Source organism: Nesoenas mayeri (assembly GCF_963082525.1).
Source record: "Nesoenas mayeri genome assembly, chromosome: 3".
In the NCBI taxonomy this organism is placed as follows: Eukaryota; Metazoa; Chordata; class Aves; order Columbiformes; family Columbidae; genus Nesoenas; species Nesoenas mayeri.
Window position 1 is genome coordinate 77,649,838 of NC_137544.1, and position 27,028 is coordinate 77,676,865.

At 42.3% G+C, this 27,028-nt stretch overlaps 1 protein-coding gene across 1 annotated transcript in view; it reads left to right on the plus strand.

Annotated features, from left to right (window-relative positions):
• Positions 1-2,354: 2,354 nt before the first annotated feature.
• Positions 2,355-27,028, plus strand: part of MAP10 (microtubule associated protein 10) — a gene marked incomplete at both ends in the record, with an annotated part of 62,914 nt that continues 38,240 nt past the window's right edge. Inside the window, one exon of the mRNA XM_080341448.1 lies at positions 2,355-4,747. Within this exon, the coding sequence (XP_080197574.1) occupies positions 2,355-4,747 (2,393 nt within the window). The remainder of the gene's footprint in view (positions 4,748-27,028) is intronic.

The following is a 27,028-nucleotide window of genomic DNA, read 5'->3' on the forward strand; positions in this document are numbered from 1 at the left end:
TACAATAGAGGCAGTGGAAGAACTGTGAGGAACTTAATTATTTGCTTCTTAAGCCCTGGTCACAATTCAGAGGTCAAACTCCTTAATTCTCTTCTAGAATAGCACAGCATAGATCAGAATACTTCAGTTGGAAGCCACCTACAACAATCATCCATAACTGCCTGAGCGCTTCAGGGTTGACCAAGGTAAAGCATGCTATTATGGGCATTGTCTGAACATCTTTTCAACACTGACAGGCTTGGAGCTTCAACCACCTCTCTAGGAAGCTTGTTCCAGTGTTTAATCACCCTCTCGGTAAAGAAATGCCTCCGAATGTCCAGTCTAAATCTCCCCTCGGGCAACTTTGACCATTCCCATGCATCCTATCACTGGGTACCAGGGAGAAGAGCTCTGTACCTCCCCCTCCACATCCACTCCTCAAGAAGCTGTAGAGAGCAATGAGATTGCCCCTCAGCCTCCTTTTTGACAAACTAGACAAGCTCAAAGTCCTCAGCTGTTCCTCACAGGACATTCCTTCCAGCCCTTTCACCAGCTTTTTTTCTCAGATGTAACAGCTAATGAAATATGTGTCCTTTAAATAATAATAATCAAGAGAACTGACCAGCAGTGAAGAATTGGATTATTTAATCATTTCCCACTGGTTATTGCTTTTATAAAAAGTGATTGGAACTTGGCAGAGGAAATAAAGAGGGGAAAAAAATGAGAGAATACAAAGAACAAAGAGAGGGGAGTGGTGTTTCTTTTAGTTACTTCCCTGGTGGCAAATGATGAAGATGTACTGTAATTTTAAGTGATCACCATCAGTTTAAGGCACATTGTTTTAGAGTGAACTTTCTAATTGAACAAAATAATTTTCTACCTAGCTCAGCAAGTATTTTCTGTGCCTGTGGCAAGGAGGTTCTGCTGTAAGAGGAGGGTGGTCAGAGAGGCAAGGGCACTCTCTTCACCAGGTAGGAGGGCAAGGAGTGAAATTCTCCACAAGCATGTCCATTCCAACTCCTAGCTTACATGAAGGCTGGAGAAAAAGTAGGAATTTATTAAGATATGACCATGGCCCTCAGGCATTACAGAAATTGAGACATTAAATATGAAGAGGTGACATTTGCAGCTTATTAGAAAAAAAAAATTATTAATGTGGAACTGCAGATTTTAAAATCTCAGCTACGTATGAGCCCTCAACTGTGGAGAGACTCTCCAGTACACAGCCTTCAGCACAGACCTCGATGTTTCTCTTGGGGTGGGAAGAGACCACAAAGCAGAAAACACTGTAACGCCCCTGACTCTACAAGCACTCTTGCTGACTGATGGCACCCAGTGTGCTGTTTTATCCCTGCCCCTGGGGCTGCTTCTCCTGACTCACAGCGGGGAAAACATGACCAGGGCCTCAGCCGCTGCCTTCTGGGCTGAGGGCAGGGGCATGACAGCAGCTGCCACGCTGCACTGGCCGCCCATCAGCAGGCAGCACCTGGTTTTCCCCTGCTGCACCCGCTGCCCCCCACTCAGCCTCTTCCCGCAGCCCGAAGCCAGGACAGGCCTCAACATCGAATCATTTCAGTGGAAGAGACCCTCAGGACCATTGAGTCCATCCATAACCTAACTCTAGCACTAAATCATGTCCCCAAGAACCTTGTCTAAACACCTTTTAAACACCTCCAGGGATGGTGACTCCACCACTTCCCCAGGCAGCCTGTTCCAATGCCTGACAACCCTTTCCGTGAGGAATTTTTTCCTAATATCCAATCTAAACCTGCTGCGGTGCAATTTGAGATCATTTCCTCTTGTCCTATCACTTGCTACTTGGGAGAAGAGACCAACACCCTTGATGCGACAACCTCCTTTCAGGTAGTTGTAGACAGCGATAAGGTCTCCCTTCAGCCTCCTTTTCTCCAGGCTGAACAGCCCCATCAGACTTGTGCTCCAGGCTCCTCACCAGCTTCGTCACCCTCCCCTGCACTCTCTCTAGTATTTCAATGTCCTTATGGTGAGGGGCCCAAAACTGAACACAGGATTCAAGGTGAGGCCTCACCAGTGCTGAGTACAGTGGCACAATCACTTGTCTAGGCGGCAAGTCCGCCGCGGGACTCGAGGCCACGGGGCCCTGCGTACCGCCCCAGCCGTGGGGCCGGGGGCCTCGTACTCCCTCAAACCCCTGTGCCCCAGGGCTGGCGGGCAGCAGTTCCCGTGGCGCCATCGCCCACCCGGCACGGACTACAACTCCCAGTGTGCTTTGCAAAGGCGCGTTGCTGGGGGCAACGGCACCGGGGGAGACTCCCTGGGGCGGCCGGACAGTGCTCCTCTCGCGAGAAACCGGCGGCCTCCTCACACACGCACCTCCCGGGCGACGCGGGGCGGCCATGGCGGCGGCGGACGCAGAGGGGCTGTTCGCGCTGGAGCTGCTGGTGGAGGCGGTGCGGGTGGCGGCGCCGGGCCCCGCGCTGCGCCTGGCCGTGGCGCTGCGCCTCCTGGACTTCCCTACCCTCCTCCTGCGGCCCGCCGCGCCGGCCCTGCGCCCGGGGCAGGCCTTCCCCTTCGGCCGCGGCAAGCGCTGCCTCTTCCGCTGGCGCCGGGGCTCGCTCTGCGCCGCGCTCCGCCGGCGGCCGCTCCGCGCCCTGCTCCTCGCGCTGCCCGCCGGGCTCGCCCCAGGGACACCCTGCCTGCTCGGCAGCTGCAGCGTCTCCCTGGCCCCTGCTGCCGCCGAGCTGCTGCAGCGGCCCGGGGCGACTGGTTCCTGCGGCCGCCGAGGCTGCTTCCCGCTGTGCGACTCCGCGGGCCGCCCCGTCGGGGATTTGTTCCTGGGCTACCGGCTCAGCAGCCTGGAGGCCGCTGAGGAGCCGCCCCCGCCGAGCCCCGCCAGCCCCCAGGCTGCCACGCCAGCTGCTGCCTCCCCTGAGCCGCGGGATGAGGAGGAGGAGGGTGAGGAGCTGGAGGGCAACATCTTTTGCCCTCCTGTACTGTATTACAGCCGTGAGCCCACTGACCCTCTCCTGCCACCACCAGCAGCGGCGGCTGCAGGGCAGTGGCAGCACGTCGAGGCCTGGAGACCCCAGGAGCAAGAGCAGGGCCAGAGCCCGCCGCGTCCCAGTGCTGGGCCCTTGCTGCTGCACCCTGCCAGCCCTCAGCGGCTCCACAGCGCCCTGGGGCAGCTGCCGCTCCTCAGCGCCCTGCTGGCAGAGCTGTCCGTGCTCACCCGAGGCGCTTCACCTGCTGCTGTGCACCCCCACCTGGCCAGGCTCTACCAGGCCCCGGGAGCTAGTGGCACGGCCTCACAGCCCCCCAGCCGCTCCTCTGCTTTCAAGCCTGCAGAAGCACCTTTGGGGCCAGGTGGGAGCAGTGGAGCTGCTCGCCCTCGATTCCAGCGAGATCAGCAAGAGACCATCTCACCAGGGTCTTCTTGGACTGGGAAAGGATCTAAGAAAGCTGTACCCCAAGGACAGCCCAGCTCTGAAAGGAACTGCAAAACTAAGGAAAACAGACCTCCCAGGAGGAAACTGTTGTACGGGCTGACAAATACTCTGAGGCTACGGCTGCAGCAGACCAACCCTGATAAGCTGATAATTCATGAAAAGAGAGAGCAGTACAGAAAAAAACAAATGGAGATGCTGAAGGAGAGAAGCCCTTTATCCAAAAGAAAGCTGCTCCGAAATGCTGGAGAACAGAATACAGTTTCTTACAGGCATTGTAGCAAGGGAGACCGTTCAAAACAGAATAATCAATTTGATAAAGCTGTTCAGACTTCATTACAAAACAGTGTTCCTACAGAGTATGTTTCTGTGACAGGAGATGTGTTCCCTGACCTGCAGAAACAGGCTGTTGAAAGTCTGGTGAGCAATGATGAAATTTCAAGCAAGGAACATCCATGCAAAGTAACTACAGCCCCCTTACTGGAGGAAACTGTATTAAAATCTGCTCACAAGGAAGAGTATGCAAAAGCCCAACTCCCAACAGCTTTCCCATCAGATGGTAATGCAAAGGGAAGTAATGAGGAAGCAGTACACTTAATTCACCATAAAACCATAGAGCACGATGACACGTCTGTTGTAAGTGATCATAAACGAAGCCCCAGCAGGAGTGTTGAAAACAACTCTGAATTCATTTACTCAGATGACTTTGCTAGTCCTGAGAACACAATTTATTCAGAGGACTTCAGCAGTGCTGAGTGCACAGACAGAGACTTGGAAGCTCTTGACAGCAGTCCTGAACCTCTGTGGCTTGAAAGCCCAAAGCAAGGTTGGTCAGATCCAGAGCCGGAATCCAGCAGGTCCAGAACTTCAAAGACAAGTCAAAGAGCTGAAAGTACTTCAGATCTTCTGCCAATTCCTTCAGTTTCATCCCCAGTCCAGTCTTTGAAGAGAAAATATGACTTAAAAACCAGCAAGAAAACTAGTAGTGAGTCTGTTGATTCAGTTAAAGATGCCTCCATTCAGGCAAGGTTATTGGATGAAGAGCAGATCAGTAAGAAAGAGAACAGGGGTGATCAGCAGATTAAACAAGCATCTACACTGAGAAGCACACAAGTTAGCTCCGATACTGACCTGAATAAAGGAAAGGGGCAGACCTCTGGAGGAAGAAGCCAGCCAGTAACTTCAGTTTGCTCTTACTGGCCATCTAACGTGTCTGACCTTGAGCTTAGTGTCCTGGAAAACAGCATGTCGGACAAAGAGGAGGATTTTCTGGGAAAACTACATGTTCCTGATCAATGCAAAGACATCAGTGAACTTGTAGTAAACAAACTTCCGGGATACACAGTGTAATTACGAGTTTTCACTGTCTGGATTAAGATACAATATTTAAATTTTGTAAGGCTGTTACATTTAGGTGCAATATATACAAGTTAACTTAAGACTATATCATGCACAATTAATACATTGGTGAATTTACTTAAGAGTTTTTTTAAATAAAGTAATATTTGAATATCAAACAAATAGGTCTTACGTGGTACCTACAGAATGACTTCAGTGTCAGTATCTTAACATAAAACTAATCCAAACAGCACAAGAAACATCACTTACTGTCAAATCTAAAAGCAAAGACAGAAGCAGCAAATGCAGTCAGTAAGCATAAAACTTGTCAAGGGTAGAAGTAATACTACAGAAGCAGTCAGGTACAAAATACGTTCCTAACTGAATGTTAAGTTTTTATCCCTCATGAACACAGTTCCACACTTCATTTTCATTATAAATATTTAGTTAAAACACACTGTCACAGCCAGTAAGCACAGACTTTTATCAGCTAATGTGCATTGTGATGTGTTTGTTTCACTGTTCTATGACCAAACACAGCTGACCAGAACTAGATAAGCCCGTTTAGAATTTCTTAGGTTGAATTTTCTCATGTAAGTCAGATGTTCACAATTTATTATAAAATACTTTAGGAATTATTGGTCACAGTAAATCTATATAATCTGGGAGGGCTTTGAGAGGTTGATGGAAGTTATTTGACCTTGAAGACTGAGGATGTGCAAAGAGGAGGGAAGAGCGCAGTAAATTTTCAACGCTTTGCAACTCCCCGATTGCATTCTCTGATACAGGGGCAAGGGGGAGGTCAGCACCCACAGTCCATAAACTTGGACCAAACAAGCATCATGATTTACAGATTTGAGATAATGAAGAATTTGCCATGTCCCCTTTTTGGTTCCTGTGGGTAAACTGCTACCTGCCACATTCCCTTTTTTGCTATGATGGTTGAACTACCATCTGATGTTCACTTTGGATTTCTGATTTGTTTTTTTAGGACTTCCAGTTTGATCACTGAACTTAACGTCTTCTCTCGTGTTTAACTACTGCGTATTTTTAGAGTCCCTGTTAAAAATTTCAGAGACATTCTTTGACTTGAACCTGAAGACAGCTCAAAATTCCTGCCTTCGGTTTTAGGTCTCTCTCGTCCCCACTTTCCACCCTCTTTGAGGAGTTTGTCTCCTTTGCCAGCTTCACATTCTGAACTGTCTCACCATTCGGGACATTTATCATCAAGACTGTTAAATGACAGACTCACAAACTCCCCTTTTCCCTGTAATTTACAATCTGACTTTCCTCAGCTTTTCGATTTCTCACTGTAGTTCTCCATGTACTTATTGCAACTCTGTGTTTAACATCTTGAAGGGATTTTTTACTTCCATCCTCCTATGTGTTTATTTTGTAGGAATGACAGTACCTCCCCTATTTAAAGTACTAACATCTGTGAGGATTATTCAAGTATCTGCTGTTGACTTCTGAGAACGCTACCAATACTATTTTTAATCTAAAGGTAAGCAGCCGAAATACCCATATATTGAAGGAACCTCTGGCCAGAACAATTCTTAAGTATTATTTGGTGTGCCTCTGTTTAATCACCTCCAATGCTAGACAAAAAAAAAAACCTTTTTTTTTTTCTTGTAATGCCATGGGCCTCTTTGATACACATGGATTCAGACTGTCATTGATATATGGCAGTAATTCTGATTTTATTGATGGAATAACATCTTGCAGTTCTCATGGGCAAAACTGTAATTAAAATACAATGCTGCCCAAACACTTTAACTCTGTGGCTATTTAAATGAGGTGCTAACACTAAGAGTCCACAATTTGAGGATCATTACTTAATAAAAGTTTATTTTTAAAATAAAGTTGTATTTTCAGCCCCAAATGGGTTGAAACTCAATAGCGAATTCTCAGCCCTTTTTCTATCACCTATCTCCACCTTTGAATTTCGAGAAGCAAATATGATAGGAACAGTATTTATTTTTGTTTAAAACTAATGAAACTAATCACTTTAGAGCTAATTTTATTTAGGATAGCATTTGTAATGTTTTATTCTGTAATAGAGTTTAAAATTACAGCAGGAGAATGAAGAAAATGACAGGAAATGCATACTAGGAAGACAAAAGGAGACATTACACAAGGATCATGCTTACACATTTTAGTTTGGTTTCATCTTTTCAGATACAGATTCAAGTGGTTATTATTACATGGAGAGGTTAACAGATAGTTTTTACCCTCTGGGGTAATAATCTTGGCAGATATTATCTATGTTGTTGTGAGAGTAAATGAAGTTTTACTTAATATTCAAACAGCAACTCTCAGTCAACATAAATGGGAAAGAACTTTGTGTCACATATTTATCATTGAAAACTCATAAACCAATATATTCGGAAGTACATGCTAATAATAAGAAGATTCTATATCTCAACAGAACAAAAGAGAGATCTTTACTACTGGTATAAAGTATGAAAAAAAATAAATGCCAGCAACAAATTCTCTGTTGTACGAATCCCGTAATAACCTACACTCAACTACATTATATTAGCTAGACAATTTTGTCATTGTAACTTGCATCCTGTACTCCCGTGATCAAGTTGTTAACATCAGAGATTTAGTAAGAGGTTTCCCACCTTAATGGAAGTATTACACCATTTTTTCATAGAGACATCATTTTTAGATTGTAAGGGCTAAATTGCATGGATTATGTTTGTGCTGGGGACACGACAATATGCTGGGAGAGGCAAATAATAGTAGCATATCCCCTGCAGTTCTTGCACATCTTTCCTAAAGTAGCACAGATACTTCAGAATATGGGCTTGTTTTTCAGATACCCCATATGCATCCCATGAAATGGAACCATGGTGGTGGAGGGGGAGTGTCTGAGGTGTCTGAGGGAAGTAGCAGGAGCAGAGAGAAGCACCAGTGGTCTCTCTGGTAGTTCTGCAGTACTTTTCTGATTCAGTACCAAGAAAGCCAGCTCATTGGAAAACTACTTTCCCAGAAACACCTCAGCTAAAGCTGTTCCCTAATGACTGTTTCAGAGACAAAAAAAAAAGGGGAAGAGGGAATAATCAAATCATGTCCCGCTGCACAGCAAAACCTTCATTTGAAAACTCAGCGTTTTGAGCAAGAATGCTTAATTTTTCCACACGCATTCAATCCACGGTTCTTCATCAGAGTTCCTGGAAAGATTATTAATTAGTACTCATTACAGTGCGGGCCTTTATCCACTGAGAGACTGATGTAAAACCAAATTGGTTTCTTACAGCCATCCAGCCATCTGCTTGTAAGAGCTTTCAGTTGTTACCGAAGGCTGAGCAATCCCCATAAACACGCAGTCTCTGTTATGGATTTAGAAAGTGCTTGTCAGAGCCAATGGCTAGTGACAATGCAAAGTGCCACAAAAACAAAATATTTACTAAGATCTCCATTTCCTAATTTTCCGTAGCCCTTGGAGATTTCACATATAATCGTATTTTGACTGAATTTGCTGTTGTCTTCATTTTGGTCTCATTGACTCATTAAAAACTTCATTGCTCCACACTATTAAGCAGTAAACCGTAGTTACTTCAAGTTTTATATTATTGTTAGTTGCACTTTAAACTTTACTACAGTGAAATTAAAATGTGAGAATTACCTAAGTTTATTATAGATCCTCACTAAACAAAGCCATCTAGCTTCTTACTTTGGATTTGTTACTTTAGCAATTGATCTTTGCTTTAAATCTGTGTAGTATTCTAGAAGTAAGGTAGAAGAGTATTCAAAAACCATAGTTTCATTGATTAAGGTGGTTAAATCAGCTCAAATAAGATTTAACTTAATTTTTCACCCCAAGTCCCAGACCGAGAAATAAACTCTTAGATATATACGTAAATTCTTTTCAGAATTTATGGCCCTAAAACAAGTTTGCTATGTCTGTCTTTTAAACAGTTATTTAAACATATTATTTATTAAAATACATTCATATAGCCAGTACTATATAACTGGTGGTGCGATGGGAAGAGCAGGATACCAAATACTGACAGTTTGGGTCACCTTACCTCTTCTACTGTAATGGTTTCCTGCTGTTAGATAGTTCTGTTCAGCCTTACTACTCAGTCAGGGGCTAGAAACATTTTTAAGAAGTCCCAGCCGGGCATGTTTCCTCCACTTCATTTTTTATTCCTCAGATCTCAGCACTCTGATTAGATGACATAGTTTCTTTTCTGTTTGTGATTTCTCTGATGACAGTTCTTACCACCTATTTTACAATTTGTATTCCCTTCATCATTTTGGAAGTGTTTCTCCTCAGTTTTCTGAAATCACATCCAGCCTTGGTAACTGTGTGATTGAATGTTTTGGCTGAGTTACTCATTCTTAGTACTTTCCTTTTCTTGGTCCCAGTATTTTATGATGCCTGCTGTTGTAATCATTTTGTTTCTCTTTGTGTAAAGTGCTGCTCAGAGTTAAATGCTAGTCATTATTTGGAAATCTTTGGGACTTTGCTTTCCTTTTCTCAGCATTCGTCACCAGCATCTAATTTACTGCTTTCTTAGCTTTTGATTGTCTAGAAGGAAGTCAAATAATTGAATGTTTCATTCACACCCCTAAAAGGTTTTCTTGACTTCTACATGCAGGATTTTCACCAGCTCCTGTGAAAGGTAACACTGCTCATTCAGAGCCACAGAACGACCATCCTGGACTGTGAACGTTTGCCCGTGGTTATCAGCCATCAGGTTTCTCTACCTCTCCCAAACCCTGCCTTTAGTCCTGTTCTAAAGTTTTGATTTCCAGACTAACCTTTCTTTTTGAGATGACTGAGGCCATCTCTGTGAGAACAGATGCTGCCTTTAATTTAACATGCACTTAGAGCTAATGGCAACCACATCTGCTACAGCTAATGTTTGCTACCAGCTAGCTGCTTGCATTTTCCATCCTCCCTTTTAGTCAGTATACTGTTTGATTTTAATTTCAGTTTTGTTCACATTCAGATTCCTCCCTCATTTTAAATTCATTGTGTGTATGCAGTTCTGTTATGCTGAAGTCATCCAGATGAGCTGCAGCTTCACTGCCTTTTTCTTGTTGGCATTGACATTCACCTGTATTAAGCTGTTTTTGTTTTGGCTTTTATGATTTCACTTGTCTGAATTTTATATGCCAATTGTAACGTAAACCTCCCCTGACTTTAAGGAATTGCTTGCATTTTCCCAGAAGGGTAGTCAGTGTTCTCTATTGCTTTCTAGAGGATGAATTTGAATGTCTCATGCTGGAGAAAACAGCATTAATCTTCAGTTCTGCAGAGACCTCTGCATGTGATTCACTCACCAATTGTTTAAAATAACATGGCTTGGTAGAGGAAATGTTTAAATAACATCTGAGATACACATTACTCCTAACCAAATGAACATTTAAAGATTGGTTCAGTTACAGTTAATTTAAAAAAAAAAGGAAAAAAGAAAAATAAAACCCTAAAATGATAAGTAAACAAACTTCAGATGTCTATTATATATATTTATTCTAATCATAGACTTTTTACAAACATTTTGAGTGATAACCTTGTAGATTTCCTTCATACATTGCAGTATCTGAGCTAAATCTGATAAGAATTTGGTTCTCCCTGTATCCATAAACAGAAGGTAGCAGGTTTTCAAAAGGAAGTAAAGGTGTTTACATGGTCAAATCCCCTGCAATTCCACAGGAATTAGTCATCTCAAAAAAAGGTCGCAGAATGGAAATGTGTGCAGAGGGCTCTAACAGTATTATCTCTTGGAATGCAAAAGTGTTTTTGAAAGAAGATAAGTCATGCTTCAAGAAATATTTTCAGATTCCAGCTCTTTTTCTTTTGACTTTAACTGCTGGCAGATTCAGTATTTTTTCTGTCCTTTATGCTTATGTACTAAGACTATATAACCTTTGACTCTCCCCTGAATTTCAATGGCACCATGCAGTCCTGCCTGTTATTTCTCACACTATCTCCAGAACCTTATTTCAGGGTTTGCCCCCCCAAATTCCTGTTGTTCCTTTCACCTTGGTGCCTTGCCTGCTCCAGCTTCTCCTCATCACATTTTTCATGCCATCTCAAGAACTCAGCTTGCCCATACTTACCATTGAGAAAAAAAACCCACACACTTCTCAGACACCTTCATTGACTTGTTCTCATCTCTGATATCAAACTGAAGCTCTGCCCGTTGTCTGCTGGTCTCTGCAGAGTTTCTGCTTCCGTGCATCTTAGTTTCCTACTCTGTGCCTGTTTCAATGTAACTCTAATGTCTTCCATTCTCCAAAAAAAAAAATTGCTGTACATCTGTCTTTCTTCATCTCAGTCCTGCTCCTTCTGCCAGTGGGTTGCTCTGTTGCTCAGAGTTCTTGTCCACAGGAACATGCCAGACATGGAATGTAGGACAGAAACTACCAGATCATGGTCTGACCTTCTCTACATGACTGTCATTTCATCACTAGCATTTAATTACTGGCATTTCATCTGCTTACTCCTGACTGCTGGTGTCAACACAGGGATATGACTATAATAATGATAATGCTAATCAAAATTTAATGGCATATGTAGTGAAGGAAACTCTACAAGAAACATTGTCAAACCTCACTAACCTAGAATACGATATAAAGGAAGCTCTGATGTACCATGGATGTGGTTTCAGTTTCCTTATCCATAACTCTAACAAGTGTCAGGAATAGAATTATGGTATGTAAGAAAATCTGGTTTCTGATTCAAAGCCACAATTCATAGCCACTGCTGTACTCTTCTGAAATACAATTAACAGCCTTTTGATTGTTGTGGGTCTCTCATCTCCTACTGCTCCTCTAATGCTACTTGACAGCCCTCCAAACATTGTGCAGTTTTATTGGTCAAATGGAATAGATGCATAGGGCTTCTTCAAAACAACCATCTAAGCAGTTGTTCAGGGTCCTTCAGCAGAACGGCAAAAACCTGAAAGCAAGGTACTACAGTATATTTTCTATATACCCATTTTTGATACAAAATATTGGAGCAGATTCGCTGTTATCAAAACCTTTTATCAACAGGAAATTTGGTTCATTTTCAGGGAAAGCAGCAGATTCACTAACCCACTGCTTCCATGGTATTCATCACTGTTGCAACACCACTTTTTAATTGCATCCTTTTTCCAGATTTTTAGCTGTTGATACATGTTGATACACACATGCTGTGTGAATTTAGTTTGGGTTGGTACAGTCAAGGGCTGCATCAAGGACAGTACTAGTAGCAACTGAAGGTTGCTTTCCATTTCTCTGAAACCTTACAGCAGTGCAGGAGTCAGGCAAAGAAATATCCCTTCTGTGCTGCTGGCATCACATTTGTGTGTCCAGAACAATGACTTGTGGGCAAACTTAGAGAAGTTTGGTGTCAAGTTGGAGGCTAAGTTACAGATGCTCCTCTGAAACTATTTGCTTGTTTTCAAATCTTAAAATGGAACTAAAGTTTTGTTTTCCCGGCCCCTATGAGATATCTAACAAATTAAAGGGAAGACAAAAAAATTTCAAGAAAGTGCCCCTGTCTTCTTAAACACTCACCAAACCTAGGCACAGGAAAGCCATTCAAGGAATGTTTACAGAAACCATTCAAAAAGTATTTCTAAGCACTTTCCCATTCCACTCAACATCCCAAATAATTTGAGAACAGCTTCCTTCACTGTATTTATTACTCCTACTTCTGATCTCAATAGGAAGAACTGTGAAGATATGCATTTTGTTTTGGTTTGAGTTTAGCAACAGTGTAGATCCCAGCAGTCCTGCTTTTCCTGGAGCCATCTCACACAGGCCGGCCAGCAGTTCTGCAACTGGAGTAAATACCAAAGTCATGGATCAGATGTAGAGCATAAAGCAGAGTAAAGCTGTACTGATGCAATACTAACAACAGGAGTTTGCTCCCTGCACTCCAGGTCAAAGAAAGTATGTCATTCTGGGACAGCCCCACAGCCCTTGCATTTTGACCTGCAGGACATTAAGATGAAGACAGACAAGAACAGGAAGGAGGGAGAAAGTTTTAGGGATGAGTCCCTCTTGAGGGGACTCTAGTTTATTTGTTTTTCCCCTGGCTAACTTAAGCATCTCAGCTGGTCTCTGAATTACCTTCCTGGATTGCATAAGGAAGGGTTTGTCTTTTAAAACACTCTGGGTAAAAATTACTTATATATCAGAAATAGTGTATTGGGTTGGAATGAAAATGAGTAATAGCCCATCCCTGCACAAAAGAACACAACTTGCTGATCTTTTCTCTTTCTTTTCAGTTTGGGAGTTGTTCTGGATGAAGAGTTAAAACCAAGAAGCACACATAGGAACACACACATCAGCAAATACCCTTTGCCACCCCAATTAAAGACAACAGAGTAAAGCAAAAACAATGGAAGAAGCAAAGAGGAAAGCCATGCCACTTGAAGTTTAGAAATTGCTGTAAAGCCGTAAGTGGTGACAGGGTTTAGTTGTTCTTTATTTTCCCTCATCTTCCTGACAGCTGTTGGGGAACATCAACAAGACTTTTAGACACATCTGGAGGGTAAGTGCAAAAATGTCTCTTGATGCAAATGAGTTGCTCAAATGCATCAGCTAGGAAACCTCCTGTCTCCGGTCCTGCAAGTGGTCAGGAAATCCCTCAGGCACCATATCATGGATTATTACACTCTGTCTTCCAAAAGCTGTTTTTAAGATTGACCTCAGTGCCTATGTCTAAGTAGGCAGCTGGTTCAGTCATTCAGTATCACACTTGTTACTCCAGAAGAGATCTAAATAGCTGCATCCATTTCTGCCTGAAAGCTGCTTCTCACCATTTACTCAGAGCGGGCCAGATTCTTGCTCTTACAAGAACTGTCTGCAGCAGCTTTACCTCCTGCTGCTCCATTATCCCACGTGCAGTCACAGAACCAGCTACAAGGAAAAGGCCAAGCTTCAGCTTCTTCATGTGCATGTGGTGGAAGGGGAAAAGACTTCCAAGGACTCAGACAGGCAGGGAAGCAGGGTCCAGTCTATGCCTACAGCTTTAATGGCTTCCACATTCGTACTCCTTTTCTGCCATGACTGGGCCTGCCCCGCTACAGGGAGCGAGATCACGACACACACCTTTTCTAGGCACAGCACAGCGAGTGTGAGAAATAAAATGTGTTTATGCACATCCTCACGCTATGTATATCCTTGCTTGCCTTTCATTAACCTGCAATGGCAGGCAGATTTTCTCTGTTTGTTTGTCCTGTTAACACCTCCTACACTAACTACCCAGCCTAGGTATCCCATCCCGCACCCTGGAAGGCATTTGCCTCAAGGTGTTACTTACATTGCACATACTGATACGCTGAGACACTGAGAGTTGAGATACTTCCCTGATTGGATCACAGCTTTTACAGTCTCAGAAATTCTGGTGGGTTTTTTTTGTTTGTTTTGGTTTGTTTTTTTTTTTTAATAAGAATCCACTATTTTATTGTGGTTAAAAGCTGTTAAGGTGTTATTGATGATCTAGAAAATAAATCAACACCCCAACCCCCCAACTTTAAGAATTGCCTGTGGAAGTTTATTACTTTACAGTATTTAGTAAATAGTGAAGCAATTCTTTCTACATTATTTAAACAATAAGATATGCATATTAAAAATTCGCAAAGTACAGGTAGCAGTTGTCCCGGTAAGAATGCAGATGATGTCTGCTGCTATCCAGCACAGAATATGTGGACATAACAATTAGGAACCATCTGGTGACCTGGCACTTGCTAGTACAGGAATGAAATTTCAATTAAGTTTTATTATCAGAAAGTGTAAGTGACAGCTCCCACTTGAAACCCCAGAGCCAGTAAACTGTCCAAATAAAGAGAAGGATGTTGCTCAGTTAATGGGTTGGATCACACTACTTGATTACATACTTTGTAAGTAATGTGCTCCCTTCCTGTGTTCTTGGGCACAAATTGCTTAAGCAGTTGGATTTTTAAGAACTGGCCATATGGGAGGTAAACTGGGAACTGCACTGCAGTTTACTGAGAACAGGGCAAAACAATCGATGAGTCAATCATTTCCGTGTTTGACAAGCCAGGATTGCAACTTGTGCAAGATAAAAAGAAAAGCTCAACTGAAAAACTGTGTTCTGACAATAAGGCTGTGCCAGCTCACACTTCAACTGTGTTGGGGTTTACCTAGAGCTGTGGAACAAAACTCAGAAGTGGGAGAAAACTCCTGCTCTCCTACCCCAGTGCTCACCTTACTATCAGTGATTCAGGTGCTGGTCTTCAGGGTCTCAGAAGAAAACCAGCCCATCAGCAAGTTTCAAAAGAGAGAGATTATTAATGATGTAGTAATGACAGACTCACAGTCTTTTAGCTGTGAAATATGTTCCCATACTAGATGAAGAAGCCCCAGATTTCCTATTCTGTCTCAGCCATTGATAACTATTATTGCTGTGATTGTTTTCTTTAATATTTAGTGTATTACACTGAGGGTCTGTCAAAAAAATATCAGTCACCTCATCCAAAAATGCTTCAACTTTTCTACATTACAGCTAAATTATAATTCTAGTTCCATTAAAGAAATCCACTCTGCAGCTACTGACCCATGAAAGTTATTACAGATCTCAATTTTGTAGTCAAGAAACCAATTTTGATACAATCACAGCACCTGGAGAAGGTCTGTTCTGCTTCAACTGATTTCCAGCTGTCTAAACCAGAATCAAAATTTACAAATAAGAACATTAAATCCAGACTGTGACCCACTGCACTTTGAGTTCATTCAAGAACAATTCCACGGCCCCACACTGCTCAAGAGAGTTTAAGTCTCAGTCTCTGGAAAATTTATCCAGTGTACATTTACAAATACAAGGATACGCTTGACTTTGCAACATTAGCCATTAACCTTGAAGTATCCATCATCTTAAGAAGGAAAGTAGAGGATTTCTATACATTCATTTTGCAGTTTCAGAAATTTTCCCCTTTTACCACAGGTGACCGCACAGGCAGAAGTCACTGCCATCCTCCACACAACCAAAACAACACAAACTTTAGATTAAGGTTCATTGCACAAGCACAGTGTTGGTTATTGTTTATACCTATGGGGCACTTTGTATTATATAATGTATTTTTCACTCATAAAATAATTTCTCGTAGGCTCTATGTTTAGTAAGACAGTAAGCTTTGTACAAACAGAAACTATTCTCAATGTTGAAAAACCCTAACATAAATTGACTCTATTCCCAAATTCAAGCAAACACCAGTAGTGTAATCTTGTTCTCAGAGCAAGCTCTGCTTGGCAACTGAATGGCCAAAGTGCTCCCAAGGGCAGCAATTAGTATTTTAGCCAGTGGAATCATCTGGGGAGACTCTTGTAAATTTAATGAACTCCCCAGTAGTCAATCCATCATAGTCCTTAATATGCTGGCAATACCACTACTGATAATGTTGCCAATATATTATAAGCACTCATTTATTGCCTTAAATTTTAATGCAATGAATTTGGCATGTGAAGTCTTCTCAGACGGTGATACGTTGTGCTAATGCAATCATGGATGGGCCATTTGGGAGTATAACAAGACTGAGCTCGGTACACTTGGCAGAACGTCCCTGGGAAGTCAAGACATTTCTCACCCAAGCTTCTGTTCTTTATCTCTTACCTCCCTAGTACTTGTGCCTCTAAACTAGAACACAATTATATCTGTTCCTTCTGGGCTTCATTTTATGGATTAGAGAAAAGCAGAGGAGAGAGGTCTGAGTGAAAACTCAGGCTCTCTATGTATTCAGCCAGCTTTCAGACATGAACACGGAAGTGCTGAATTCAGCAGTGACACACAGAACTACAGATGATAGCACTTGAAGGACTCAAGACTTCGTCTAACCCTCAGGCAAAAATCAACTTGTAACTACATCTTTCCTGACAGATTTTTGTCTAGCTCATTTTTAAAGAACCATAATAAGAGAGATTATGCATCTTCCCCAGGCAACATGTTCTAGTGCTTAATGATCCTGAATGTTAAAAGTTTTTCCCAGTGTCAAACCTCGGTGTCCCCTGATACTATTTAAGTCCATTATTTCCTGTCTTACACACTACAAAGAGAACAAATTATTCCCTTCCTCTTGAAGGGAGCTTTATGCCTACTTAAGCCTTGCCTTTCCTCTTGGTTTTTCTCTGGACGAAGCAGCCACAGCCCTTTCAGCCTTCCCTCGCAGGCCACTGGTCATTCCTATTGCTTCCCAGTCACAGCCACACATCTTCCCTGCAACACGTACCTACCCTGAGCCATACACAGTCACTCCAGCAGATGTTTCTCTAGGACTCAGATGGGAAGAACAACTTCACACACCTTTCAGTCTCTCTCTGTTTACTATTATCTGCAATGTAAAACACATCCTTCCTCTTTTATCAGTTAGCTGTTAATGAAAATATTGAGTATGCCCAGAGTCATAACAGACCCTTACAATGCCTCGGTGCTACTTATTGTCACTTTGACAGTGACCCATGAAGAACTATGCACTGAGAACAGAAAACCAACCACATGAGTAATTTCACATCCCAGCTTATCTGCAGGAATGTCAGAGCATCCTAATGTCAGGACTCATGACATCTATTGATTCTCCTATATCCAAACAACCTGTTACACAACCACAGAAAAAAAAAAATACATTAGTCTGGTATAAATTATTCTTGACAAATCCATGCTGGCTATTACTCATTTTCTTGTTAACTTCCAAGCACTTAAAGGATGTTTATGTGACTATTTGTTACAGAATTTTTCCTCTTGGATTTAAAAAGGAAAACAGGCAACGTGCAGGTAATCAGTAGTAAGGACAATCTGTCCAGAAAAACAAATGAGTAAGGGAACACAACATACCTCAGCAGCTTACATCTATAAGCAACCAAAACTCTAATAGATTGAAGTACAGTTGAATAGCAAAAAAAAAAAAAAAAAAAAGACTTTAAAGTGAGACTAAAGAAATCCTTTATGTCCCTTAACTCACTGTTGAGGTAGACCTACCAGAACACACAGACGCATCATAATGATAGCATTAAACCATAGCAGTATGATCAGACTCACTCAAATCCCTGAACAACTTTGCCTTAACAGGATGACTTAACTGTTCCAAAACTACACTAACAAGAAAAGTGATTCAGGATGCTGAAGTATTTATGTGAGTCAGAAGAAAAGCTGCATTTCCACTAAGCAGAAATTGCATTTCTATGTAGGCTGGAAATGACTTAGCGTACAGATTTCTCACCATCAGTGCTTAGGAAGAAGTTTCCTTCCAGGTGTAATCAGGAAGAGGACTATTGTCATCTGTGAGGCATCAGAAACTCTCTCTTGCTGTTGACAGGACAACTCACATCAGGAAGAAATTTAAATGCTCGGAGGGACACAGTACTTGGGCTATGTCAATAACGTAATCAGGGCCAGAGCATGGACTTATGCCCTGGTAAATGAACAACCATGCTGTTGAACAGCCTGCACCTCACCAGCTGGGCTTCAGTTGCACCCAGAAGCCCTGTCCCACATGTGAGGGCTTGGGCTGGGGGACACCATGGTCTGGGGGAATTTCCCAGGAAACACACCAGATAACACCGTCCCTATCTAGAAGAAAAATAATGGGATGATACTGAAACCATGACTGCCACTTGATGATGGGCTGGAAGATAGATCTCGGCCTGCTGTATTTACTATTACACATGTAGCCTTGGAGATCAGCCTGGAAACAGAAAAGGCTTCCTAGAGTGGTGTGAGGAACCTCACCAAGAATATATGACAAGCCCAGAGCAAGTCTCTACTCAGTCCCCGAGTTCTATCTCGATGTTGTATTTTGGCTTAACCAGGCAGGCAGCTTGCTCTCTGGCTCACCACATCAAAAGGCCAGGTGAGGCATCCAGTGGTTCACGTGGAGAGAGCAGGGAAAGGACCCAAATCCCTTCAAGCCTTGCCCCTGGATCCTAGTGCATGCCTGGGTAGTAAAGCACAGCTCCCTTTTTTTCACTACCCCAGAACAGCATATCCCTCTTCAACTTAGGGCAGATCCCCATCTGCAATCCAGGAGAGATAGCAACCAGCTCCTTTTCCCTTAGGAAGGGCATAATGTCAAAGGGATGTTTTTCCCCAAATGACAAGGACCCTCCAAATCCCAGCTTTCATGGTAGAGAGTTTTGAATGGAGTTGGAAAGGCAGAGATATTACAGGTCTTCACATAAACTTCAGAAATAAAGCAGAAGTTAAAGCCAAACTGTGCTTCTGTGCATCGTCATCCCACTATTTCCAATCTTTACCGCCTTCCTTGGATCCAAGACCTCCAGAACTTCTCACTCAACCCAGCTGAACCAATGTATTTAATCATTGTTTTAAACTTCCCTCCACTATTTCCTTCCAGCCAAGTATCCCTTGATTACATTTCACCTTCCTACCAACATCAAAGCATTCTTGTTTCAAATTTGTACAAACTCTTTCTGAATCTCCACAGCTGGACTCAGATTATATTTCCCCCAAACAAAAAGCTGCAGCATCCTTTCCTGCCTTAATTTTCAGTACTGTTTGGATTCAAGCCTGCACAGAGTCACACACCTCAAGCAAACAACAGAAGCTTTGCAAAACTTTTGAGTTTCCAATTCATTCATGTTGCCATTCAGTCAGCACTTTCATACCTAGAAAACCTGTTTTAAAGGAAACATATTTTCTGTTTATTGTTATCTGACAAACTACTGTGTATTGAGCACCAGAATGAATAAAACTGAGTGACAGACAACTTGGTCAAAGGCCAAAGTTAAGCTTCACGGCTCAGCAAACACTGGTGGAATCTATAAAACCTAAAAGAAGATTATTTGGAGTACAAGGAGAGAGTATTTCAATAAATGTTTTTTTAAAATAATCCCAAATTTAATCAATAATATTTTTAAGATGAGCATATAGCATATCAGAGATGGACCAATATTTGCATGAGGTAGATGAGTAAAGGAAGAGAGAAGCATAACTGGAGAATAGCTTTAAAAGTTATTAACATTAAAGCCAGCAGCAGAATTTGCACAGGCAGACCAGAGCTACAGCATGCCTTCCTTCATTGCTTATGCATGACTCCAGCTTTGGTGTGCTTAATAAATCATCCTGGACTTAGTATTCATACTGGATTTTTGAAAAGATCTATCAAACAGAGAGTTCTTTAACTTCTGTATTTAGAATTAATCTTGCTTTAACCATCAAAATGCATCTTTTAAATACACACTTAAACATGTAACTATCAGAGTAGGAACTACTATTTTTTATTTTAAATTTGCCCCACAACCACATTAGTCCTTTCCTGTTTCACAAGGGAAAAAGACAGCTCCGCACATAAATGTACTTCACATTTTCTGATTCAGTTTGATTTCACTGTTCATAGATAAGCTCTTGCATCACATTTAATGATTAAGATGTTTTTTCTTAGCACTTTCTTTACAGAAAGCTATTCCACAGCTACCGGACTAGCGCAGAATATGTTTGTATATTATGCTCTTTTTTCACGTGGTCTATGAAAAGAAATTAACTTTTGACTACAAACTTGGGTTCTCTTCTCAAAAGGATAAAGTACAGAGAGCCAAATCTGAAGTGGATTTGCTTGAGTGGTTTGGGATGTCAGTAACAACTGCTTTAAGCATGGACATGGGGCTTTTAATATAGTTCTTGTCACATTATGCAGCCTTGAATCTATTATTGAAAAAGTGAATTTGTAACCTGTAAACAAAAGAGAAAAAAATTATTTAGTAAGTCAGATTTCCCAAGAGGTTGGACTGGAGGCTTCTTGGCAACAGCAAGAGCTTTGTCTTCTGTGTTACTCTCCCTTAGGCAAAAGAGATGAGTTGCATACTTTTACAGTGTGGAGATGTATTCATTTGATGTTGATTTTTAGCTAGACCCTATCAGATTTAACAATGGAGGCAACTTTAAATTCCATGAGTAAATCCTTACTTAGTACAAGCAAGGAAGGAGGGAGGTGCAGATCTTGACTTTAGAGACTGGCAACAACATGGAGACTCTGTCATCGTACTAAATACATTTAATAAGCATATTTTTTGAGTTAGCTATTCTTAGATTGATTTTCTTTGAGTGTACCACACTTAAAGGTGTTAGCCCTCAGAGCATAAAAATTCAAGAGCAAGAAGTTGTAAATTATGGAACAGATCTCCCTTCAGCAGAGGGCAAACTGGAGAATTTATCACAGAGCCAGAGCACCATAAAGCCCTGTCTTTCAAAGATAAGCTGAAAAGACCTTTCCATTGGGAACTAACCACTTTTAGTTAAATGATGATATCACAAGTTTTAAAAGCTGTTTTATCTAAGACTTTACAGAGTGGTCGTACTAGGTATAACTAAAGGTCCAGTAAAAAGTATAAGAAAAGGGCACAGTCGCCCTTCCTCACCGCACTCCCCGCCTTTGCTGGGTGTGTTGTCCCAGCGACAGATCTTTGCCAACACGCTGATGATCCCCGCGGTACTGAAGTGATCATTTCAGCCAGCTGCATCCCAGATACCCTCGTTCCATCCTCTTATCCTGTGGGAAAGCACACGTGGGGCACTCTCAGATCCTTCCATTATTTTCCAAGGGCCTGTGCTGGAAACATAGCCCTTCCACAGGAGAGATGGAGAAAGCAAAGGAGGTTTCATGACACACACCTCAGTTACAATTTTAGAAAAGAAATCAGATCGGGCTAACTAGATTTGTAACACTGGAGATACTTTTAGGCTGACCTGATGGTCAAGATACCCCAGATCAACTAAGAAGCATTGTAAATTTAAATTAGGTTCTTTTAAATGATAGTGCTTGTTCTCAACAATCTACACATACTGTTAGTCAGTCTTTATTTCCCATGCCACTGCAGTGAACTTTGGCGCTTGAGACGTCCATCTGGATGAATGCTGGATGAACACAAAGATAGGCCAGGAGTCTGTAAGTAGCATTTCTTCTGCATCTCCTGGCTGACCAAGAAATAGCACCCTGCCTATCTCCGGAGTGCCAAAAGCATTGAGCACAGAGTTAGTGCTGTTTTCCTTAAAGATTAATTCTTTTCTTAGGTCCCTACACTGGCACTGATGTACAAGGCAAAAAGGACAGTTGCTGTTCCACAGGCTCCACTGAACATGGTCTCTTGAAAGCAAGAGGAGCTCATTTTTATGGATGAGCCAAGCAAATGAAGAGAGATGGAAGAGCTCTGGTTTTAGAAGGGCCACTGGTAACAGGGAGGCTCAGTGATCAGGCATCTCCATCCTCAGGTTCTCACAATATTCCAGCCTTCTGTGAAGTTGTGAAAGTCTGTGAAACGTTGAAAGACTAACTGAAGGGGAAAAGAGATCACTAGGCCTTTAAAAAGTCTTCACTTTTCTCTGTAATTTAACACTGGTTCCACAAATAGACAAAATATATAGTTTTACCAGGCTTTTTTAGCCCCCTGAGAGTCCCTCAGGCATAAAAAGGAAGGCATTTATTTTCCCTTTAGATACCTCAGCATTCAGAAAGAATACAGGTTATTCATCAGTGTCAAGTTTTGAGCTTCTTCCTTTTCACAATGGGTTTTCAAATAATAAATATTCATTTATTGACCTAGAAAATATGACTTTTTTTCAGGCTTTCTCACTCATGGCAACGAAATTAAAAACTGCATTTTCATCTGGATATTGTCTACCCTCAAATACCCATCCTCATGTAAAAATGCTATAGGTAACAATAGTAATAATACAAAAGTAGTCCCCAAAATAATCCAGACCCTTGTGTAACCTGCAACAAATCAAGGCAGAAGGATTATTGTGGGAAAGGAATTAGACCATGAGGGACCAAGAATAGCGTGATGGAATAAACTCCCCTTGAGCAAATACCCCGTACAGTTACTGCGTCACAAGGGTTTCATACTTATTCACAAATTGTATCTGGAGAAAACAAAGCTTCATAGAGAATATCATCATCCAGATAAGCAGAGCAGACAGAATCCAGACACTTTCATAACTTCTTTTCAAACCCAACCCAGCTGAGTAGCAAGTGAGAGATCAGCTCCAGCCTAACTCCCTTAAAACTCCTCTAGTCCCCTCAGTACATGGAAATAAATAGCCTAAGGTCTACAGAAACACACACTGACCCTCCACTCCAGTGGCCCACCTCTCTGCCTTCACTCAAAGGAGTGACTTCTTCCCTGGGCTCTGACTGTCACCACAGCAACAAACCAGGACATGGGCCTAGCTCAACAGGACCATAAAGAGCTGGAGACCAGCACTGCTGCAACATCACTAGAGCAGGGACTGATGGCTGCAAGGGCTAAAATGGGACCCTGGGCAGGGTGGTCTCAAGTGAGGCTTATCAGGGTTACTGAGGCCTGTGGGTGCCCCCAGAGCCACGACACTCTTCTGAATACTGTTATCCAGCACCACACAGATCTTACTACTGCAGACACGGCTGGTGTCAAATTCGGAGCCAGACTTCGGTGTAGGTCTTCCAAAGACACATTGCCTTTCAAGATGAGATTGCCTAAGGTGTCTCAGGGCTGCATCCCCATCCACACAGTTCTCCCCAGCACGAAATGCCCTCAGCCATGTGATGGGGAGCAGCTGCAGATCCTTCTTCCCCATCCAAACCCTCCTGTGGCTGCATTCACTCCTGTTCTTTCCTTGCCTGCTCTGGAGAACGGACCCAGCACAGGAATCCCCCTTCACTGTCCCCTGTAGCCCAGGCTGGGGTCTCATGTGGCACCACCAGCCACAGGCAGTGCTTGGAGACACATCCGCAAATGTCAGCGTACAACAGTGCTGACCCTTGTAACACGTGTTTGCAGATTAACCCTCTCTGCCTCATCACCAGAGCATTTAGCTTATTTTATTAAGCCCTTATGTTTTCTGTAGCTTCCCACAAACCCAAGCAGGGGAAGAACAGTGACAGTAGCCATTTGCCATCTAACGGCACAGGGGGAGTTTCCTGCAAATACAATTTACCTAAATGCCATCTGCTCTCCCATGCAGTCAGGAATGTTTTCCTTGTGTAAGGAGTTATCCTGGATCTAGTTTATGTAACCCTCTGAGGCACATTAAGCCCAAAGCCTAATTGTTTTTGAGATGAAGATGTGTTGTTTGGACAATAAGGGTCTAAAATGATGGGTTCTGAAATCTAGTTGTGGTTAATTACCAAAAAAAGAAAAAGGAGTAAAAAAAATGTTAAAATATCTTTTTTTCTCCTGCCTTTGGCCTCTGTCTGAACTCCCTGTTTGTTTTTGCTATCTCTCTTGTTTATAGCCAATGTGGGTCTCACACTGGGTTGTCCCAAGATGCACTAGTAATTTCAAAGCACTCTGTTCTTCTATGTATTCCTCATCCTTGCTAGAAGAGCGTTATTAATCATCTGACAGCCCCATGTCTCCAGACCAAGGACCCTGTCACTTCTTCCAGAAGCATCTTCCCAAAGCCTGGCAGGTGAGCCTGCTTGTTCTCCCTGTGCCTTCCTCTGCCGACCCCAGAGTAGCTACGAATTGTGCTGACTTCTTAAAAGAAATAACTGCAGGTGCCGAGCTCTTTGTTTATTCTGGCAAGGCTGAAAATAGCAACTGCTAACAAATATTTTGCCCTTCACAAGGCTTCTCACAGAGATGCAGCTGTTATCTCATCTAGTAAAAGTGCCAGCCCTAAGGGAAAAACAGACACTTAATTAGGTTAGGATAAGCTTCAAAAAGGTGACTATCTAAAATTAATACCCATAATGCTGTGTGGGCTCAGATCCTTAAACCGAATCCTCACTTTTGTGGTAGGGAACACTTATTTGAAGCTTTTTGTTTCCCATACTTGTCTCTCATTGATTGATGGCTCTGCTTGATCATGAAAAGCAGCGTGAAGAGGAAAAGGTACAGCTCTGTCGAGGTGAACAGATCCCTGGGACATAACGTTAAGCTTCTGGGGAACATATCAACCTCTGGATTCCTGAATTTACAAACCTGCCAAGACAAAGTGCATCCACGGAAAGTCCACTGCAGGTTTTACAGTGAGACCAACATGTTATGCAAAACTTTGGGATTTTTGTCTGCACCCTGTGAAAATCCACACAACAAACGGTGGAACCTGAGACACGTTTTCCCAGGAAACTTTAGCACCCTAACATGAGAAGCTTCCTGTAATTAGGAACACAGGAGTTGGTGCCAAATTTGCAAGGAACGAATCCAGGTCAGATTCAGTTACTAATATAAATTCCAAAATACACTGGGCTTTGGACAAATAGCCATCAAAGTGAGATAAGAAATTTTATATTCTGAGCCTCTGCCATCCATGCCAAAAGGAAAAGTTGTTGAAGCACATTGCCATTTTCATGAAATAGCAATTAAAATAATACTAATAGAGAACACCACTTTTTTTTTTTTGGAAATTGAGCCACATACGAGAGCCTCAGCAAGGAATGTCTGTCTCACAGTCCACTGCAACATTGTCTACAGGAAAAGCTCCAACAGAGAGACTAAGCAAAAGGTCATACCAGAACATTTATAATGGCTTAGTCTGAAGGATCACAAAGCTCCAGGTACAATCCATTAATCCATTTTTGCAACACCACATCATCCCTTTTTATAGATGCTCAAGAAGAGAGACATAAATCATGGGCCTTCTGACTTCTTTTTACATCACGTCTGCTTTGAAGGCTTGAAAGCTTGCCTCAGAAGTTTATGAGGAGAACCAGGGCGGTCTGTCAAGACTATGTTTCCCTGCTCAGGTATATGAAACCTCTTTTAAATTATGGGGTACTACAGTCTGATTAAGAGTCAAAAGGGATTAAGCCTGATTTAAAACACTTGAGGCTAAACAATGTTTGATATTTAAACAGAAATACCTTCCTAGGATTTCATACTGGGTATGTCAGTTATATCTGTAGTTTCACATAAGCACATAGACACACACTTAATAAACTACTGCAATTAAAAATAAATAAGTCGATTCCTTGTATTAATCTTTGAAAAGGCAGGTGTAAAGGAGACTATAACTGAGAAGTTCAGGGTTGGTAAGATATTATTTTTAACAGTTTTTACTATTAATGCATAGATAGAGAGAGGATTAGAAGGCCAAGAACCTGCAACAAATAAGAAGAGACACCTCAACATTCAGCTCCCAGTTTTGACCATCACCTTGTTTTTCTTCAAACTTACAGATCTCTGTGTCACACTGTTCCTCAGGCAAATGCTTGAAATAAAGATGGAAATATTCCCTTGCCACTGCTCCACACAGTGTAAGGAAATAAATCACCTTTTCTCTGGATAGATTCCAGTCTCTGTACATTTTGATAGTTAAAACAACAATAAACATTCAGAACCATCAATAAAATGAATCATTAAGATCCCACAGTTTTTCCTCTCTCCCCAAGGGAAGAAAATCAGTCTGAAAATAGGCATTGTTATAGAAGATCCAGGGTAAGTGTAGCAGCTTCTCATCCAGGTAATTTTTTTGTATATGCATTGGGCCATGGCTCTGCTTTTTCCACAAAAAGCGTGAAATAGAAAATGTGTGGACAAGTAGTCAGGATCAAGGGCCAACTATTCCAGAAGGGTCATGTGCATCACAACTATCCCTTTTGTAGCACTACAGCTCGGGGATTGGCAAGGAGGGCTGGAAGAAGCTGTGGCTCACAGCTCCCTCCAGCCAAAAGCAACACCTGTGGGTTGCTCTATACGCTCAGCTTACACTGGTTGATGGCTCGTGGATAGGAGCTGTCTAGCCCAGTTTCTACTGCTGTTGCAGATAGCAACCCACAAGTGCTCCACTTGCTCCAGCTTATTCTCATTACTTCATTTCACAATGCTGTAATTCATGACAGGATGGTATCCAGAGTTCCTGCTTGTAAGGAAGTACGAAATAAGGAGCAAGGGCTGTTCCAGCGGTCCTGACTGCACTGGCTGTGTGGCACATTGAGCTCACTCTAGCAGTTCTGTTCAAGAGCAGCAACAAAGCTCCAAGTGTGGTCCATGCTGAGGACGCAAGGGGAAATAACCCCAGTGCTTCACAAAACTCACGCAGCTGCAAAGGCTTCTGTGCCCAAGGACAGACAGGTCCTGACGTTATAACTCCTCAGAGAGCTAGGCAGGACAAACCTGTTTCAGTTTTCAAGGATATACCTTGAAGAAGTCACCATGTCACAGAATTTGAGAAATTCAATAGCAAATAATAAGTCAAAAGACTTATATTTACTTCTACCTAGGGGGAGCATGTGGAAAATAATTTAAGGGAGAGCCTTAAAATGTTATGCAAAAAAAGTAATCACTGCTAGATCTTGTCTGTAAAATACACATTGCTGAGGTCATCCTCAGTCTCAAAACTTACTGAGCCTTTTCTAAAAACCATACAAGGTTTCAGACTTCACAGT